The sequence below is a fragment of the Anoplopoma fimbria genome, chromosome 16 (assembly GCF_027596085.1).
Source record: "Anoplopoma fimbria isolate UVic2021 breed Golden Eagle Sablefish chromosome 16, Afim_UVic_2022, whole genome shotgun sequence".
Classification (NCBI taxonomy): domain Eukaryota; kingdom Metazoa; phylum Chordata; class Actinopteri; order Perciformes; family Anoplopomatidae; genus Anoplopoma; species Anoplopoma fimbria.
The window spans coordinates 15,341,020-15,360,329 of record NC_072464.1 but is presented as its reverse complement, the minus strand read 5'-3'; the positions used below and the strand labels follow the sequence as shown (position 1 = coordinate 15,360,329).

The window sequence follows — 19,310 nt, the reverse complement described above, 5'->3', positions numbered from 1 at the left end:
TGATTGCACTTTTGATTCGATACATTTTGAATAAAACATGTAAATAGCTTAAAATACATGAGACAGGTTATTCTGTCTCATGTATTTTACATACATTTTTATATTAAAAAAACAAAAATTCCATCTAAACAACAGGCGTTTTGAAAATGAGCTTGAGGCTTGTTTTTAGTTTTTTTTTGCTGCATCACATCACAAATTTATTCAGGTCAAGATAAAAATACATTTTTTATAGATATTTTCTTATATTATCTGTCTGCTACATGAAATAAACACAATCATCAGGAGGAATTATTTACATTAATCACAAGGTCGTACACTGAGTAGGACAATAAAAGAACCCAAACAAAGGTACTTTGTGTGCAGAAAGAGCGAGAGAAGGCGAGGTGTACTTGGTGATCAACGTACAGAATCCATAGCAACTAACAGGACCAGCGATTAAAGCAAAACATCATGTTGTCATGGCAGACAAGACAAGCCTCACAAATAAAAACCTGCTGGAGATCAACACACACTAGACGGTAGCATACAGTTACAACACACTCGGAGAGTTAAAATTAATTGAAACCTTGTTGTGTACAAGCCAGATTGAGCTCTTACAAATTTGACAAGTTTGTGAAAGAATTTAAACAATATACCAAGAGAATTGTATTGTTCAACATAACAGCCAAATGAAACCTCAGTGTTGGTGGTAAATCATCTTGATTGATCATATGAGGTAATCATGTCATCATGTCCAGTAAAAGGGAAGATGAAGCAAGGATGGAATCAAATGGAAGTCCATAGGTAGACAATGTTACACTTTGTCATTACAACCATCAACAGAAGTGCATTCTATCCTGTCAGACTCGGGCAAAAAAGTTAAAGGTCACAGTATATCACCCTTTGTAGTTGACATGTTGTCTAATTCGGTAGAAACTTCAGAGAGAAAAGATCAAATTTGTGCCGTATTGGTAAAACGATTTGATCTTCTGTCCATATGTACATCCTGCCAAAAATAATTTTATTAAGTTCCAAAAAGTTTTATAAACCCAGAGAATGAGTAGATGGTAAAATACTGCATGCTGAAAACAAGAGCAGTAACTGCTCCAAGTGTGGTTGAGCAAATTCTTATTTACAGTGACGGCCAGACATACATGAGTAATTCTTTCTGTGTGCCTGCGGATGTCCCCACTGCGTCCTCAGCTCACTGTGGCAAGGCTTTCAAGATGGCATTCACTTCCTCGGCTACTGCTGTCAGCGCAAACTCAAACTGGTCCTGATCAGGACGAGAGGTGGGGAACAGAGGAGTGGAAGGTGTGAGAGGGATGGTTAGAGATAACTGGATTATGATGGATGGACGTCCACCTTAAAAGTCCTGAAATAGTGCAAACACAGATGTATGGTACCTTGGTGCGGACTAAGCCAGGTCTCTGGTCTCTGATGTGCTCCAGTGAGGCTGCGATGTCAATCTCTTTCACTCCTTAACAACAACAGGAACAGTAAAAATCATCACTTCCAAAGTTTTTGAGGCTTTGGTGCTACAGGAGATAAGAACCTTCTTTCTAAGCCCTCTTTAAAACAATAAAAACAAACAGGATTTCAAAAATAATCCCAACAACTAAGAAAAACAATTATAATGCTATCTAATTGATGTTAGCTTGACAGACTAAAATAAAACCTCAGTTATAAGATTATATATGTATGATTTGCATGCTAAAAAAATGGATATCTGAACAAAAGAAATCCGGCTACATAGCTCTATTACGCCCTACTTTATGGAACAACCACCATGAATGATACAGGTGTTTATTCATACCTTAATGAGGAATAATAATTCAAATATCACATAAGCAGTTTTATTTAACTTCATTGTGACTGTAGCCCCTTCTGCTGTCCCTAAAAAGGTAACTCATCAGTGTAGGCCTACACACTGAGCTGCTATGAGCAAACCTTGGCATCGTGTGCGTGTGCGTGTGTGTGTGTGTGTGTGTGAGCGACTCACCCTTGGCCATGCGGTTCAGCACCATGTCAATGAGGATGTACGCGCCAGTCCGGCTAGTGCCATCACTGTGAGATTGCAAGGTATAAAGGAAGTTGTCAATCCACATGTAAATCAATACAAATTTGTTACCTCAATCTGCTTTCTAAACACATTCATATTGGTCATATTGTATGATTCTGCCAATTCTCATGTTCCACAGAAATCATGAGATTCTTTTTTTTTTACCCGCAGTGAACGATGATTGGGCAGGAACGACCTCTGTAGCATTTATTCACCTTCCTGAAAAGCAGGAACAAGGGACAGCAGAGACAGAAAGGAGAACAGAAAAAATACTTTAATATAAATGTGTTGCTATAAACTTTGTATTCGCAACTGACCTTATTCACATATTGAATAAATACACATAAATTACTTCAATCAGTAATCAAGACATTAATAAATGCTTACAACACAACTACTAATGTTTCTATTGCACCTTCAGGTACTCGTGGGTTGTGGTTCAATAAAAAGCAATGAGAGGAAAGTACAATGTGTCCAAGTCTGGGAGAGTAAAGGATGGAAAGATAAATGACAGATAAAACAGTAAGATCAGGAATGAGGTAAAGGATGTCAGGACAGACACAAGTAGAAAGTGCATGAGGTTTTGGATGACTGTGAGATGATAAAACAGGAGAGGATAGGTGGAGAGGAAGCCACAGATTCACTGTCCCTCTTACAGTAGCCAGTCACACCTGCCAATGCTCATTTTTGTGACTATGCAACTGGAGCCAGAGTACTAGCTGCAAACCACAAAAATGACACTGGGAGATGTTAAAAATACAAACCTATCAACCTGCACACTGGGAGAGAGGGAGAGAGAGAGAGACAGAGCTAAGGTGATGGATATTGTATGGAGTGTGGAGCACGCCATGCAGAATGACAAAAAAAGATGGATGTGATGAAGGCGATCAGGAGGATTTGAACCCACTGATGCGTTAGGGTACCGGGTGAGTCACCACAACATTACACACACTGCATCCTGACCACCTGTTTCCTGCATCCTGTTGAAATCAAGGACAGATGTTGGGATAGTCTGTGTGTGTGCATTTACGTGTAATCGTGTAGTTCCTTACCTGCGGAAGTCCAGAAGCGGTCGGGTGGAGGTGGGGGTGCCGTCAGCCGGCCAGCTCAGCAGGTGAAACTGGGTCAGGGTTCTGGTCTCCTGCGTCTGGACGTTCTTCAGGTAGAAGCTACGCACCAGGAAGTCTTTACACCAGATGTGCTCTGACACCAGGTTCACCTGATAAACACAAAGAGACAGAGAGGGAAAGAAAGACAGGAGGGATGGCAGACACAAAGAAAAATATGAGCAAGAGGGTAAACAAAATGATGGATGGATCATTTCAACACACAAGATCCTTTTGTGTGTTGAAAATATTAGTTTTTCTTTTTTTAAACGACAAAAAGGCCCTATTATTGTGATTTCAGATGTGAGGAAACAAATTGGTGTGTAACCTCTGCTTGGGGGACACAAAGAGTTTTTAAGAAAAACATTGAATGTACAATATATGTTTATGTAATTTTATTCCTCAACATTCATATTATAACCGGAATTATGCAATTTAAAATCAATATCAGATTAATCTTAAATATATATTTCTTAAAATTATGAAATTGTGAAAAATGTGAAATTAAAGGTTGTGAGTTACGACAGGAAATGAACCTCATAGATGTGGTAGAGTGATGAGCCCTCATCGGGCCAGTATCGCTCGCACTGCTTCTCTCCATCTTCCACCAGAGCTGTCATCATCACTATCACCGTGCAGCCGTTCTCCCACACCATCTGTGGGTTGGAGAGAACAAACACACACACACACACACCACACACACACACACACATATGTAAACACACACATCTGATTGTCACATTTAAATAAATCTGTGAGTAACACGGTAGATTCCCTGCAGATGGACTGAATGCTCCAACGACCTACATCATCTTAATTTGTCACTAAACAGAAAGTAAATAAACTTGAAAAATTGGGAGTGAAACATAAAAAGTATAGAGCAAAGATTGCACTGACCTGCCAGAAATCAGCGACAGTATGAGCCAGTGGTCCTTGTGCGGCGATATAAGATGGCTGACGAGGGTCATGATCAAACTGTGGGGTTAAAAATGAGAAAGAAGAGAGCTGAATTTCCTAGTTTATTTTTTTTCCTGAGGATTCTCAAACAGATATGAGTTACAGTAAGGAAGCAATATCATTTTATACAGTGATGTTGGTATAAATGCATGAGACAGCGGTTTTAAGATCTTTTCTTTGACCTCTTGGACATGAATTACATTTTACAGATTAGACTTGAATTAGGTCTACATTTTCGTATTCTGATAAAGGGACAGGCTTTGGAAAACCGAATGTGACTTTAAGACACATCCAGATAGATGTAATATTCACAGTCCAAAGATTTTCTTTCTCTGGTAACAAATTATTTGTTTCTTGCTGAACTGATCAACAATGAAAATCTATCAGCAATACAGTCTAAAGTATATTCTTAGTTCAAGTATGTACCAATATTTCAAAAATAATTATAGTGCATCAGACATGACAATAATCAGACCACCTGTCTATTTAAATCCTCACATTGTATGAGGTGATAATCACCAATTAACAAACCGAAAATGAAAAAAATATCATCACATACTTAAAAAGTTTTGATTGTTTGAAGAATTCTTACAATGCTGCTGGCGTTGATGTAGTCCTGTTTATTGTGATTTACTTCAGTCTTCAGCTTCACCCGAGTGTGATCATCTGTAAAAAGAAAACAGCTGTCAAAAAACAAGTCACTGCACAAATGACTGGGAAATATGACAAACATGACACAATCGCAGACAGAGAAAGACATGAAAAAGGGACACTGATGAACTTACAGGGGAGAGATTCAGCATGTCTGTTTTTGTCCATGTTGCTCGGGAGTTGCGCCACGGCCACTGAACTGGGATCAGCCTGGTAGGAGCACAAAGCCTCCCACTCCCTCTGAAGGCGGTCCTTATTACGCAGGTGGTCCTCCATATAAGCCTGACGGAGAGATGACATGCACATAGTCAAAGTGTGGACAGTTAATATCTGATAATAGAGCAAAAGGATGACTTTCACAGCAAGAGATTCCCTCGCTACACTGGGAAGACTGGTCCCTCCACTCAATAACTCACCAGTATCATGTGACCAGTAGAGATGTCCATGTTAGACTGGGCTGGCTCTTCGCTCCAGGACGGGGTGGAGCTGTGGGTGGAGGACGGGCTGTGCTGGGGGCCGTCGCTGAACTGGGAGGAAACGCTGCTGACACGGGACGTGTCTGTACCCCGTCGACCGCCAGCACCCGTGCCTATGGCAGAACCCGCCATGCTGCTCACACCAGCCACACAGTCCTGGCGGCACAGGGAGGATTTGGACGCCATGTGCTGGCGACACAGCTCCTGAGTGGAAAGTAAGGAGAGGGAGAACAGTAAAAAAAAAAAAAGGTAATTTATTGATAACAGGGCTGCAACTATGCAGAATTATTAATACAGATTATTGAATAATTAGTTACTGTAAGATTTTATGTACTAGAAATTAGAAACTATGATTAATAAATGGCCTTTACCCAGTCCTGAATCTCCTAATGTATCCTCACCTGGTAGTCAAAGTGAGTTTCTGCTCCTCCCTCTGGCCCCAGTCCAAGCTTGCCATTGGCCACCTGCTGAGTGTGGTGCCTGAGACAGGCTACGGCCATGGCCAATACCAACACACCTCCAACGACTGCCATTGAAACAAGGGTGATGACTGTGCCACTGGAGCCCTGGGAAACCCTGGTTACCTGGGGTAGACCCCGTGTATCTGTCCTCTGGGGAAAATACATCATAAAGAGTTAGTAAGCGATGGGCAGTGGGGAATTAACACAAAGGAAAACATATTATTATCTAACCATAGTGCTATTTCCATTTGTTGACATGCACATCTTGCCTTTTGAGAGTAGTCAACTCAAGCTAAGCTACCATTGGGACTCACCGCTGGAATTTAAAGGTCACTCATTTCATTCTAACACCACGTTTATTTCTATGTAACTGTACATGACAGCAAGCTCGGCTCAGTGAGAGGTTGATGTTGAGTTTTAAAGACAGAGGTCTGAGAAGTCATGATAGTATCAACCAGGAGCCTGTTAAAAAGACAGCAGTGTGTCATTCCAGCCCTTCATCTTATTTTCTGTCTTTCAATACAGTTTTCACTAATCTGCCAAATAAAACAGAATTAATTAAACACATTCATTTAAAAATGTAGGTGTACATTAGTATTCAATCATGCTTTCATTTCAACTGAATTAATAAAAAAAAAAGGTAATTTCTGAACGATCTGATACACATGTTCCATTAATGTAGTGGCAGGACAATTACAATATTATCCGCAGCCCTGAGCTCAATAGGTGTGTGCGTTCATGTCTTTGTGTGTGTGTGTGTATATGTGTGTGTGTGTGTGTGTGTGTGTGTGTGTGTGTGTGTGTGTGTGTGTGTTCTTCTGATATTTAGTCAAAATGGCCGTTTTGTTATCAATCCATTAGAAATACATTTTGAGATGCAGGCGATGATTCAGAGGCCTGATATAAGGCGGAGAGTGTGTGTAAGTGTGCGAATAATGAGGGTAGTGACACCTGTGACTGTTGCCATAGCACCTGGGATCTGGGGAGCCACAGAAGGGGGTGGGGGCTGGGAGAGATGAAGCACCATGGCAACAAGTGAGATGATGGTTTGGTTGTTATGAGGTGCAGACTCGCTGATTTGTTCTGGCCACTTGCACTCCAGGTGGCACACACTCACAGGGGTTTACGCACACAGACAAACGCACACACACAATTTTGCAGCACAGCAAGTGTAGCGGTGGATGGAAAATGAGCTATATAACTGAGATGGATGTACTGCCTCTGTCTGTGCTGCGTCAAAGTACAGTGCTTGTGCTCATAAAAGTCATTTTTCTTTCCAAAAATCGAGCTCATTTTACTTCATTTGATGATATTCCCGCAGAGCAATACCACATATATCCTCAACGATTGCAAACACATCCTGTGCGTCATGTTTTATAATCGGCACTGCAGGTCTTCCTCACTAACACACCCAGCTGTGTATCTGAACCATTTTGCAAGCAATCATTTCAAAGTACCAGTAATATGGCCCAAATCAAATAACGCAACAGTCCTGGGTGAAGGTACAGAATCAAGTCACTCTGCAACTACACAAGACAGCCACAAATAAAGGCAGGTAGTAGATTCAGCTGGTAGTCTGTCAGGAGTATAATTTCACAATAGGAAGTCTGGTCATCTGTCAAGCTAGGGTCCATGAATTAATAGATGGTAAATGGTAGGCAATACAGAGGCGTGATTATATCTCTGTTGCCGGGACAACTGCTCCACATGTTCCTGATAGGAGGGGTTAGAAAGGAAATGTTCCTCAGAGACTAAGTGAGTTTCTGTGTATGTGTGTATGAAGTACCTCTCCCACACCAGTCTGCACAATCTTCAAGCCTGTCTCAGACTCCAGGAAGTTCTTTTCAGTTACTGTTTGCGTGAAAAAAACAAAACATTTTTGAGAAAAAAAACATTGGTGAAATGGTATTTGAGGAGAGTGACCCCACATACATTTCACTTCATGCTTGTGTTGGTGTGTCTGTGTGGTTTTGAGCCTCACCAGCTTTAGCAGCCACCTCTGCAGCCGTCATGTTGTGGTCATTCTGGCGGATGCGGAATGTCAGAGCAGGGCCCACCACACTGGCAACACAAACACACAGGGACACATACGTTAGATGCTTTAGAACTGTGTGAACTATTCTTATTGTTTAGAGTAAAAAATGACGACTCTCTCACACACTGCTACACACATAGCGGTGGTGTTACCTGATGTTGATGAAGCTGCTGGTTGTCAGGTGTATCTTATCAGCCAGTAGCTCCAACAGCTTCACTCCGTTATACAAACTCAAAGGACTACAAATGAAAAACATCATTATCCTCCTTGTTAACGTCATGTTCAATAAATGTCCTATTTGATGCTCTTTACTGGCAATTAATATGACAATTAGTGATTTCACATATTGCTACTTCATGACAGCGTGTTTCCTGATAATAGTGATTGGCTCCACAGGAAGATATGTGCTTCTTTTTTCAGCAGTTCCTTTTTTTTTAACAAAAAGAAAATTGAATTTGATTGTGTGCTAACCTCTGGTTGGTGACTATGTACCCATACTCCTCCTTGGCTCCTGTGCCCTCAACCACCGGCAGCCCCTGATCCTTTAAGCCTTGTCCACCTTCAGGAGGGTTGACCTTCGGAGGCAGGGAGGCAGAAGGGAGGAGGCTGGCGCTCTTGGCTTGAGGTGTAGCTTGGACTGAGGTAGAGGTGGGTGCAGGAGGGGCATTAGGGGGACGAGGAACAGGGGCGGGCTTCTCCGGCTTATGGGACACACTGTCTGTTTTCAATAGCTGCATCTAAGAGGGAATAATAGAAGACCTATCAGTGAAAAAAAGGTGTATGATTGCTTCGTGTGAACACTGCTGACAATGAATGCTGACATACCTCCTTGAGGGTGATGAGGTCTTTCTCAATTGGATCTGTGTGAAGACAGATGAAGTGATGTTCTTAATAAAATACTACAAAAAAAACATAAATCAATATCTGCATAATCTGTTTTCCCTATTTACTCAAGGGTAAACTGTCAAATTCTTCTATTTATCTACTTGGGGTATTCAACAGATTTTATTTAAATTGTCTCCACAATCTTAAAAAGGTAGACTTTATTGTCACATGGTCACTGGTTGTAGCATGGAAATTGAATTTAACCTTGAATACTTCACATATATACAGATATAGAAGTTAAAGCTTGATATTGAAGCATTGTATTCCAATTTTATGTGTAAGAGGAGATCTTGTTTCTATTTAGTTGTTGATTTGAAATTACTGTAAGACTTTACATTAATTAATTACCTGTTTTTTCTTGGGCTTGTATCAGCTGCAGAATGAGGGCCAGCTTGTAGAGCTGCTGTTGGCTGAGCTCTCTAGGGTCAACTCCGTACCTCTTCAAGACTCCTGACATCCTCTGGAGAAGGTCGTCTAACACAGGATAGCAAAGTCAGCATTATCTTTCCGATTTCCAGTTTTAAAATTGGATGGAAGTGTTGTATACGCACACTCTGTAAGTGTCCCCATTGATTAAATATGTTGAAGCAACATTAAGTTCCTTCTCCTCACCATTGTTTCCAGACAGAGTGCTGATCTCCTGGGGAACTTTTTTATTCTGCTGTGTTTGTTGTCTGCCAGCAGTACCAAGTCTCTCCTCTAGGGTGTAGTCTTCCACATAATCCACTGGTATCTCCAGTTCCAGGTCCTCATAGTAAGGCAGACCTGCTCCTATCATCATAGGTTATGATGGTAAAGAGAATTGTTTAGTTCTGTTTTAACTGTATAAGAAATATCTTCCAAAAAGCTTTAACAGTATTTTTGTTTCTGGCCAGACAAACGTTAATGTTTTCTTCTTTTCTGAACAGCTTTTATCTTGTGTGTCTTCTTTTGGAACACAGAACATGCTGTTTACCTGCACGAGACATGGAAGCGGCCCCTCGCTGGCGATAAGAAGGCTGAGCAGACGCCAGGTATAGAGACAATGCTTCCTGTAGCAGCTGCCTGTCACGCTCTCGCTCTCTTTGATTGGCCTGGGACCTTGAGGAAGGGCGGGCATAACCAACTCCTCCTCCAATGAGGGATCGCTCTACGTCTTCTTGATACCTATGCTGGAATCAGTAGAGGTACACTGATTTAGTACTTTGTGCATGTGTTTGAGTCTACGATTTAGATTGTTTCCTTATATCTATATGTATTTTCCTTTTCTTTGACAGTAATGTAATAATCCTTAAAACAGGTTTCTATTGTAATGTTCTAAGATTGCGTTTAACTTTAGATTGTGATGAAATATTGTTAGCCTCTATTATTCGGAATTTCATGCGTGAATCATTGTCTTTTGTAACCAAACTTATGACTTGGAACTAGTTTTCTATGTTGACACACACACATACTGCTACTTTTGGATTCTCATGTTGTGTGTATGTGTACCTGGGGGTATGCATATGGGTCCATCGGGGCTGTCTGCATGCGGAGTGGAGACTGAGGAGGCTCGACAATCATATAGTCCACATAGTTGCCACCAGGAGGTGCGGACCCCGACTTAGAACTGTGGTGATGGGGGATGTTCTGTTTGGACCTGGCAACACAGAGAAAACCAAAGAGATGATTATGATAAACACACACAGGGCTTGGGAGGAGGTAAATAAATGTTGACTCCAAGAGGGTGAAAATAAAGTTTGGCTCTTACTCTGTCCTTTGATGCCGTTTTTTTTGTGTAAAGTGTACATTCCTCACTGTATATCACTGTAGATGGAGGGTACTTACTGAGATGAATGAGAAGAGGAGGGGGAGGAGTTTGGCTTAGACTGGGTGGTATGGGGAACTCTCTTCAGCTCCTTTGATAAAATATACTGGGTGATGTCGTCTTGCCAGGAAAGACCTATGCGCGCACACACACACACACACACACACACACACACACACACACACACACACACACACACACACACACACACACACACAAACACACACACACACACACATACATAGAGCAATTAAGAAGTTGAGAATGCAAGCCCAAGGTGTGTGTGAAAGAGTTTCTTATGGGATTTTAAAGTGCTTGTATAATAAATGGCTTGCCTGTACATTGCACTGTCCATCTTAGTTTACTAAAACGCTAAACTAAGATGGACATGGTAGAGATTATACCTGCTAAAACATCAGCATGTTAGCATTGTTCTTTTGAACATATTACGTGTTGACGTTAGCATTAACGCAAAAGCACCACTGTTGTAGGTATTATGGTCTAGGTATAGTAACAAAAATAGAATATAGAATGTCATTTTCATAAAAGATTGTTAAAATGAACCCCAAAAGAGATCACACAGCTATTTTGTCTTAACCTTTGACTTTGTCAAGGAATGCTGGTGATGGTTTTTATGTATCATCTCACCTTGTAGCATGAGCTGTTTGAGGACTTCCTGCATCCTCTTCAGAACAGGAACTGACACCTGGTACTGGACCAGGTCCTGCTTAGAGGTACGACAATGACCAAACAGCCCATCTGGAATGAACACACACACACACACACACACACACACACACACACACACACACACACACACACACACACACACACACACACACACACACACACACACACACACACACACACACACACACACACACACACACACACACAGTAAACATTTTAACTCTTATTTTGCCAGTATAATCGTTTGAGATTTCTTTTTAAAGTGATTTCCAGCCTATACTCTGGGGCACTGGAATAGAACATGTATAACAAGTTATGAGTAACACCTTTTCCAACTCTGACAAATCAAAATGCATGTTGTGAAAAAGGCCTTTAGATATTATAGTCGTTGTTAGCAAATGTAACAAGACCCTACAGATATTGACGTTAGTGTTTTCTTAGATTTTCTTTGAAAACTGTAGACATTTTCCCCACAAATATCTCAGTGAAGCTGGCCTTGAGGTACATTGCAGTACTGTAATCATACAATTGATTCTTATGTGGCCAACACCACACTAACCCACAGCAGTGAGTCATACTTTTGAAGTACAGCCCACACACTTACAATGCTTTTTCACTGCTTTTGACGAGGTTACGAGACTGTCAGTGAGTGTGCTTTAGAAAAATAGTTGCTAACCTGCAGGCACTCTCATGGCAACAGAAAAAAAAAAGATAGCATTTGCTCAGTATTATTTTCTGCGAACTGTTCTCACATCCTGATCATAAATGAATCAATATTTTGATCATTTGCAGTACATGAAGAAATGTTCATGTTCAATCTTAACCCACACAATTTCATGCATCAGCTCTTCAGTCATGCTGATGCATCATTCTGAGGTATATGACCTAGATGGTTCACCCTTTCTAAATAAATTATTATAATTTTTGAACATAAACCACAATGAAAGGTATCTGGAAACAGGATATCAAGCAGTTCATACTGGAAGATTCCTACCCTGCTTGCTGTCCCGCTTTAGCATTACATAGAAAAGATTCAGGAGGTTAAACAACTGAGTTAGATACATAAGAAACTGAAATGTCTTACTTTATATTGAACTACCAATAATTTCAGTGAGTGCAAAGGAAGATTTTTCTGAACAAAAAGAGTCAGACTGCGATGTGATGGGAATAAAGACAAAGCAGAGCGGACTACGTATTATGTGACGCACTGATGAGTCACCACACTACACTGGCTAAATCCCACTCAAGCCAACCTGCCATGGTGAGACCGTGGGCCTACCAGCCAACCAATAATCAAATTACAAATACTTGATGTTGATGATGTGATACGACAATGGATATTGTATCCAGGCAAAGAAATGCACTGGAAGGGTAGACATACAGTAGCTCTTATCACTAGTGGTGAACAGACTGAAGACAGAGAGAAGAGGAACGGGAGGAGGAGTAATGGAGGACGAAAGGAGAGAAGACACCAAACTGCATGGTTTGATTGGATTGTGACTATTTTTGGAGCTTGTGTTATTTCTGTGGGTATCACTTTTGTGCAGGGAACATACTTTAGTATTCAGTGTTGAACAGTGGATACATATGTTACATCGAAGAAATGGGATGTTTGTCTCAAATGATATGGTAAAAAAAAAGAAAAATGCTCCAAATAATAATTAAAATTAATCAAATTAATTTGTCAAATTTATAGTGATGACAAGCATTCTTTAATGGACGAAAGTTGTGTAAGCCCTATAAAGAAAAGAGTGTGTATTCACAGTAAAGCCATGGCAACCAAACTAGGGACATAAAAAAGTGGTGTTTTAGATGGTTTATTGATCTTTATTTTTTCAGTTCTAAATTTATTTCCATTGATACATTGACTACAACAACCATCTGATGATCTCTTTTACAATTACAATTACAACAGACCCACGGAACCTTACTTCGTGTGCTGCCCGGATGCATGTTGTACATCAACCTGTCATCCGCAAAGTCAACACCTCAAGGAGCTGCAGCTTGACAAGGTCAGGGTACTACACCTGTGCACACCGCCACTCCGGTGACAATGTATGACCTAATACTGTTTAACGCTGGCCTCACACTCTAACAGACTCAACAGGCCCGACAGGGGAGATGTTTGCAACCAACATCATATTGACCTTGGTCTGTGTATAAATGACCCTATGTGACACTACTGAGAACAAACAACCATCTCTGAATATCTTTGAGAGAAATGAAAAAATATTGAGGGCCCGATGTCCAACACTGCACACTCCACTACTTCTACCAAATGGATAGAAACTGTGCAACAGTAACAACCTGAAAAATGTCTTATCTGCTTGGCATACAGCCAAATCTATAGGGGCCAGCCACACAACTGCTGAGAGCCACAACACGATGCTGTGCATTCCATATAGCTCACCAAGACACAATCCATTGTTCCCATCACGAATGGCAGGCAAGCAGAAAGCAAATAACTTTAACACTAATTAACCCTTTTAGACCGATTTTTCCGATTGTGTGGACGCACCACTGTCTTGACAAAACCTTAGGGGACGCTGAAAAAAAAGATGGCCCCTTTATCATTAGTGTTGAGTGTAAATTAAACATAACTTTACCAATTTAAATTACTTTGTTTAGTTCAATTCAAAGACTCACATTAGCTGATTAGTAGTAGGGTTTTCAATTTTTAAGCTCTGCTAGAAGGCATACTTTTTAGCAGAGGCTACTGGATCAATCTCACTGAACACAGAGAGACCAAATTGATATTGATACATGATTTAAGATAAGATAATCCTTTATTAGTCCCGCAGCGGGACTATTAATAATAATAATAATAATAATAATAATAATAATAATAATAATAATAATGGTTCATCAGCAAAGAAGCCTGCATCAAAGTAGGTAATAATAATGAAGCAGTCTGATATCACCTGTTATATAATTACTGCCATATTTGCATTTGAGAAGATAAAGAAAAATAAACATTAACAATCACTGCCATATAGTTCTAATGAAGCATGTCTGTATTATACGTAAGAGGGTTAAAAAATAGCTATTGTTGCAAGGTTTTTGAGACAATTTAATAGACATTCCATTAACATTAGAATATTTCATCTTTCCTCTCTTTCATCTTTTCCTCAAACATGTCACCCAAAATCATAAAATCATAGACTTACAGACAGCTTACAGCAATGAATTGTGCAGTACAATACTTGGTTTAAAGTGTAGTATTGTTTTCTATTGATGGTACTGTTGCTACTAGTTGTCTTATTAAGTCAAACACCTCTCCTTCTAAACTCAACACAGTAGCTGCGTTCTCTTTATGTGTTAGTCACAGGGAGACCTGTATTGTCTATTCACCCTGTGTACTTAAATATTTTAAATATTTTCCTCCCACAAGCTACAAAAATAGGTCAATTAGCATTTGTTTGGTGTCTAACAAACAGACAGATTGATTGCAGCCTATTTTGAATTGTGGTCTCTTGAAGAGACAAAGAATCAAGCAAGCAGACAGAGAAACAAAAGGCTCATTTCAACCTATCAGACTGAAAACCTTTGAGTAGTCATTACGTTCCTCTCAGACCCTGAACATAAATACAGCCCTGCGTCTGCTCCCTAGCTTTAAGTACGCTGATCCATTTTGTATTCCATCCAATGGCTGTTCATGTGCGTAAGTGAAATTTCCACAGAGAAGTGCGTAAGTGTGTGTCAGTGACTCATTGCTGTATTGCCACAACAATTCGACCTCACAATGATGTCAGTGTTGCCATGGAGACAGTAGAGCCGGGGAGGGGCTTAGATAAAGATGAGGAAAGGGAGAGGGGCAGGTGATGGTGAGGGACACATGGGGCTGAGAGAGGAAAAATCCTTGACTTGTTAGCGTTTCCAGTCACATACAGTGTGTTTGTGTGTGTGTGTTACCAGCTGCAGGGTTAATAATTAATTATGCTGAAGGGGTTCAAAAAAGATTAAGAAAGTAGACGTTCAATAGAGAGATTATGTTTGATTGCGTGTGTGTGTGTGTGTGTGTGTGTGTGTGTGTGTGTGTGTGTGTGTGTGTGTGTTTATACAAATGTGTGCATTTTTTACTCACCATCTGAGCAGAACTGATCCCTTGTGCACAGCTTTCTCTCAAACAGACAACCTGAGGTAAAAAGAGAGAAAGAGAGAGAGGATTAAGATGTACTCAAAATCTGCTCTACTTCACATTTAGAAAACACAACATAGTGACCCTAACCCTGGCTTACTCATTATAATCAGCTTCAAATGTGGTTTCTAAAACACACACACACACACACACACACACACACACACACACACACACACACACACACACACACACACACACACACACACACACACACACACACACACACACACACACACACCCTGTCTTTCTTATTCAACTCCCACATACACTTCACTTATCATTTATAAGACTTATATAATATAATTTCACAAAGACATTATAAAAGCAGCTTTAATCTAAAGTGCCTACACTAATTAGCAAAAAACCTGCAACTTCTGAAAACCTTGAAGTATACAAAATCATCTTATTTTCACTTGGAAAATTGTGTTCTTGCATAGACATCATCAGAATGCATTACAGGTTGGAAAACCTGTCAGCGTTTCTACTTATATACCTTTGATCAGCCTGACGAGAGATAACATGTTTTGTTGATGTAAAATAAAAATGAATTAGTAGGAAGAGCTACATTGTTATGCTAATTTGTTAACTGTTTTTTTATTTTATTGAATGGTGTTGTCACTAGTATTTTTGGTAATTTCTTTGAATTTCCATTTTTAGTTGTTCCACATATTTTAGGATGAGACCTCGTGGCAGTGTGGGAAGGAGCAGGTGGCTGACAACTGATAGGAAAACAGCAGAATGGATGGATTATTCTGTCTGCCTTCTCTTTCACAACACACATCGTGTCTCTCTTTGCCCCATCTTGCCTGAGGAAAATCATTTTTTGTAGCTGTTTGCATATACAATACAGATATAAATTGTATAAAATCTGTGTTAACAGTATGTGAGGAAATGACAGATAATTATTATCCCAAATGAAATGCAAAAGATGGAAGGTTGGTAGCTGTTTGGCAGAATGGTTTTGAATTGAATGGATAGAAAAGATTGAGAACTATTTCCTCAACCTTTAAATGAAGTGACGCAGAATCTAAAGCGGTTTCAGTGACTCACCTCTACTTTCTCTGTCAAGAAAAACACACACTGTGCACACTCAGTGTACGTGAGTATCTTGTGTATCTTTGATGCCTTCTTTTTTACTTGGAACTTTTAAAGCTGAGGCTGTAATTAATGACAAATGGGGCAGTTTTCTGGAATTCCTAACATCACTTCATGTGGAATTATTTGGACGAAACCTTACTCTCAATCTTGCACACAAATTTGATGACTTTCTTAAAACATCAAAAGAGTGTCTTGTACCGTTTTGCGAAACAACATGCCCATTATCCCGGAAACCTGATCTCTACAATCTGTGGAGGGCTAGTGAACCTTCACGTGTCGATGAAATAATGAGGGATCTGAGTGACTGTGTAAACGCCAATCTTAGCCATCAAACACTGACTGTTTGTCCAGGAAGGGACATCTGGTAGTGTTGGGCCAATAAAGCACCATGGAGCTAAAAAAAAATTAAAGTAGCTAAAAGGTTCCAATGAATCTTAATACAATTTAAGGGGAAACATGATCTAGCAACAGGTCATCGGCTCTTGAGGAACGGCTGGCAGCAGAGACGTCAGCTCTGACATAGGCATCATACTGTGTGTGTGACGATGGACAGTCAGACATATGGATGGATGGATAATCAAATGAACAGGTGGATGCATGCATGTGTGAAAGAACAGAGATGGAAGCAAAGAGGCGTTAATGGATGAATGGACAAAGGGAAGCAACAGTGGTTACTGGTTTCTCTCCATGGTGCTGAAATCTCAGGCTATTGCAGAATGGCTTCCCAGTGAGCCGTCCATTGTTCTTTGTTAGGTGTTTCTTTTCATGGTATTTTAGTAAAGCAGTTGTCTCATGATGTATGAATTTTAATGGCATACAACACTAAAGACCAATATTTTACCAACATTTAATGTTCAGTTTTGCTGTTTTTTATAATTGGTTTGATAAATTGCAAGTTTATTATGGTTCCCTTGCTATCCAAATTATATGCTATAAATGTCTAAAATAAACTCTAATACATTTTTTGTAAGGTGCTTAATACATCACATTTGAGTCATTGCACTCAAATAATAAACATGACTTAATAAGCATATAAGATATCCCTAAAATAATTCAAATTGCTTTATATATACCGTACAAGGTAATTGGGAAATAATGTTAGTGGCAACCGTTCTGTTAGTACAAAATTATGCTCACTTGATTTTCTCGGAGAAAACCTGGGGGAGAGAATAAAATTGTCTTTTGGCAATCTCTGTCTGAATTACTCATTTAATTCACTCCATACTTCACAAATCTGCACCTTCATGTGTCAGACAGACAGTATTGTATAAGGGGCGTAACAATTCACTTGTTGCATCAATGTCTCAATGACAAATTAATCCATTTTAATGCTCTAATCTACAAACAGAAAAATTATGCAATATTTGCAATAAACAATAAGCTTAAATGACTACAGCTGCCCTTGTCATTAATATTAACATATAGCTATGACTGCTGCCCTTTCTACTACTGAGAGTGAAATATGAGGTTGACACTGTTCAGGCATCAGTAAATGCATTTTTTTAAAGTAGGAAACAATCAACTTATTTTCATTCTTTTTTTTTCAGTCGATAGAATATGTAACCTAAAGTATATCTCTAATTAAAAGCAGTCTTTTATGGCTTGAGGGTATAGTATCATATTACTTTTTATGGTACATAACTTTTTATCTCTTCTTTTATGTTTAAAAAAAATATTTTGCTGTCTGCTTTTTATTTTTACTCATGCACTGTATGTTATTCTTGATCTATTTATCCCAAACAGCTGGATTTGGTGGCTTTCCTACCCCCTTCTTAATAGAAAGAACTACAAACAAAAAACAACATAATAATATAACAGCATGAGGAGTGACGGTGGCATGACATGAATCATTATTTTCTAAAAGTGTCCCAGGCTCTACAAGAAAAATAAATAAAACACTCAGGTTTTCTCTTCTTCACTATCATCCTCCATCTCTGCTCCGCCTCAGCCTAATCTCATTATCAGCCTCTACATTTACCCACAAACCCCATCTAGCTATGCCAAATCATTTACAGGTCGTTTTTGGAAGAATGACACGTAAATACAGATATCCCAAAATGCAGTCTCTGTTGGAATAATATTACAGGAGCATAATAGTGATGCCACAGAGGATAAAGTATCCCACAGTCGGATGAGATCACCGTAAAGTCATTAGCTACTTAGACACATGATGTACCTTTGGGGATATTACAGGAATATGACTGATATTTTCTGATAAGGACCTTGCATCAGCACCACAATCATCTTACCGTATTTGTCTGAGAGCCCTGGTTGGCACAGTGCGGTTAAGAGGAGCAGAGCTCGCCATGGCTTAAGGTGTTGCATGATCCCCTGAAGAGATGCGGAGAGAAAGATGCGGAGTCCCCTATGCTTCGTCCCCTCTTTTTTTTAAATCCCCATCATTTTAAAACGCGTCGCAGCCAATATGTCGACAGCTCACATTGCACCAAGAGAGAACCATGTGACAGAAAAATAGAAATGAATGGCTGAAAAAAAAAAAAAAAATGAACTAATTCCTCAGTGGCAAGGCGGGGCGTGAGGATGGGGAGGAGGATGTGGACGCGCACACCGCTGCACGACTGCGGAAATAACGTAGGACCGCTCTACAACCTCAGGGCCGTTTCTCAATATGTGAACTTCTCTGTACTTGTGTCCTCGTGAACTTGTGAAACGTCATCTAGCGCGGCCCAAGTACTGTTCCAATACACAAGTTCGCATCAAGCCAAGTACGGTCAGAGAAGACGGGCTCTGGTACGGTCCAGATACCCGGAAGTGTCCTCGCTCCGCCCATTATACCGAGGATGCATCGGAGTAGACTTGTGTGGACTTTGGACAGCCAAGTATCCCAGAATGCATTTCACCAGCAAACAAGAGCCGACAGCAGCGGAGACGGCTCACAACTGTCAGTTATAACTGTCTAAATACTGCTGCTGTTGTGTAACGGAATTTAGTTTTAACATTTTTTTAAGCGAGAATGTAGTTG

At 40.0% G+C, this 19,310-nt stretch overlaps 1 protein-coding gene across 1 annotated transcript; it reads right to left on the bottom strand.

Annotated features, from left to right (window-relative positions):
• Positions 1–184: 184 nt before the first annotated feature.
• On the bottom strand, positions 185–19,086 carry ptprna (protein tyrosine phosphatase receptor type Na). Its single transcript, XM_054615125.1, has 24 exons — positions 18,577–19,086; positions 15,173–15,223; positions 11,047–11,157; positions 10,419–10,533; positions 10,083–10,230; positions 9,568–9,763; positions 9,225–9,383; positions 8,961–9,086; positions 8,553–8,587; positions 8,199–8,464; positions 7,880–7,966; positions 7,674–7,753; positions 7,479–7,543; positions 5,633–5,842; positions 5,172–5,435; positions 4,890–5,037; positions 4,697–4,770; positions 4,045–4,122; positions 3,684–3,803; positions 3,094–3,260; positions 2,207–2,260; positions 1,982–2,046; positions 1,386–1,459; positions 185–1,255 (listed from the first exon to the last, which is right to left on the bottom strand). The coding sequence occupies exons 1-24, from the start codon at positions 18,650–18,652 to the stop codon at positions 1,184–1,186; spliced, it is 2,841 nt and encodes a 946-aa protein (XP_054471100.1). The 5' UTR covers positions 18,653–19,086; the 3' UTR covers positions 185–1,183.
• Positions 19,087–19,310: the final 224 nt, after the last annotated feature.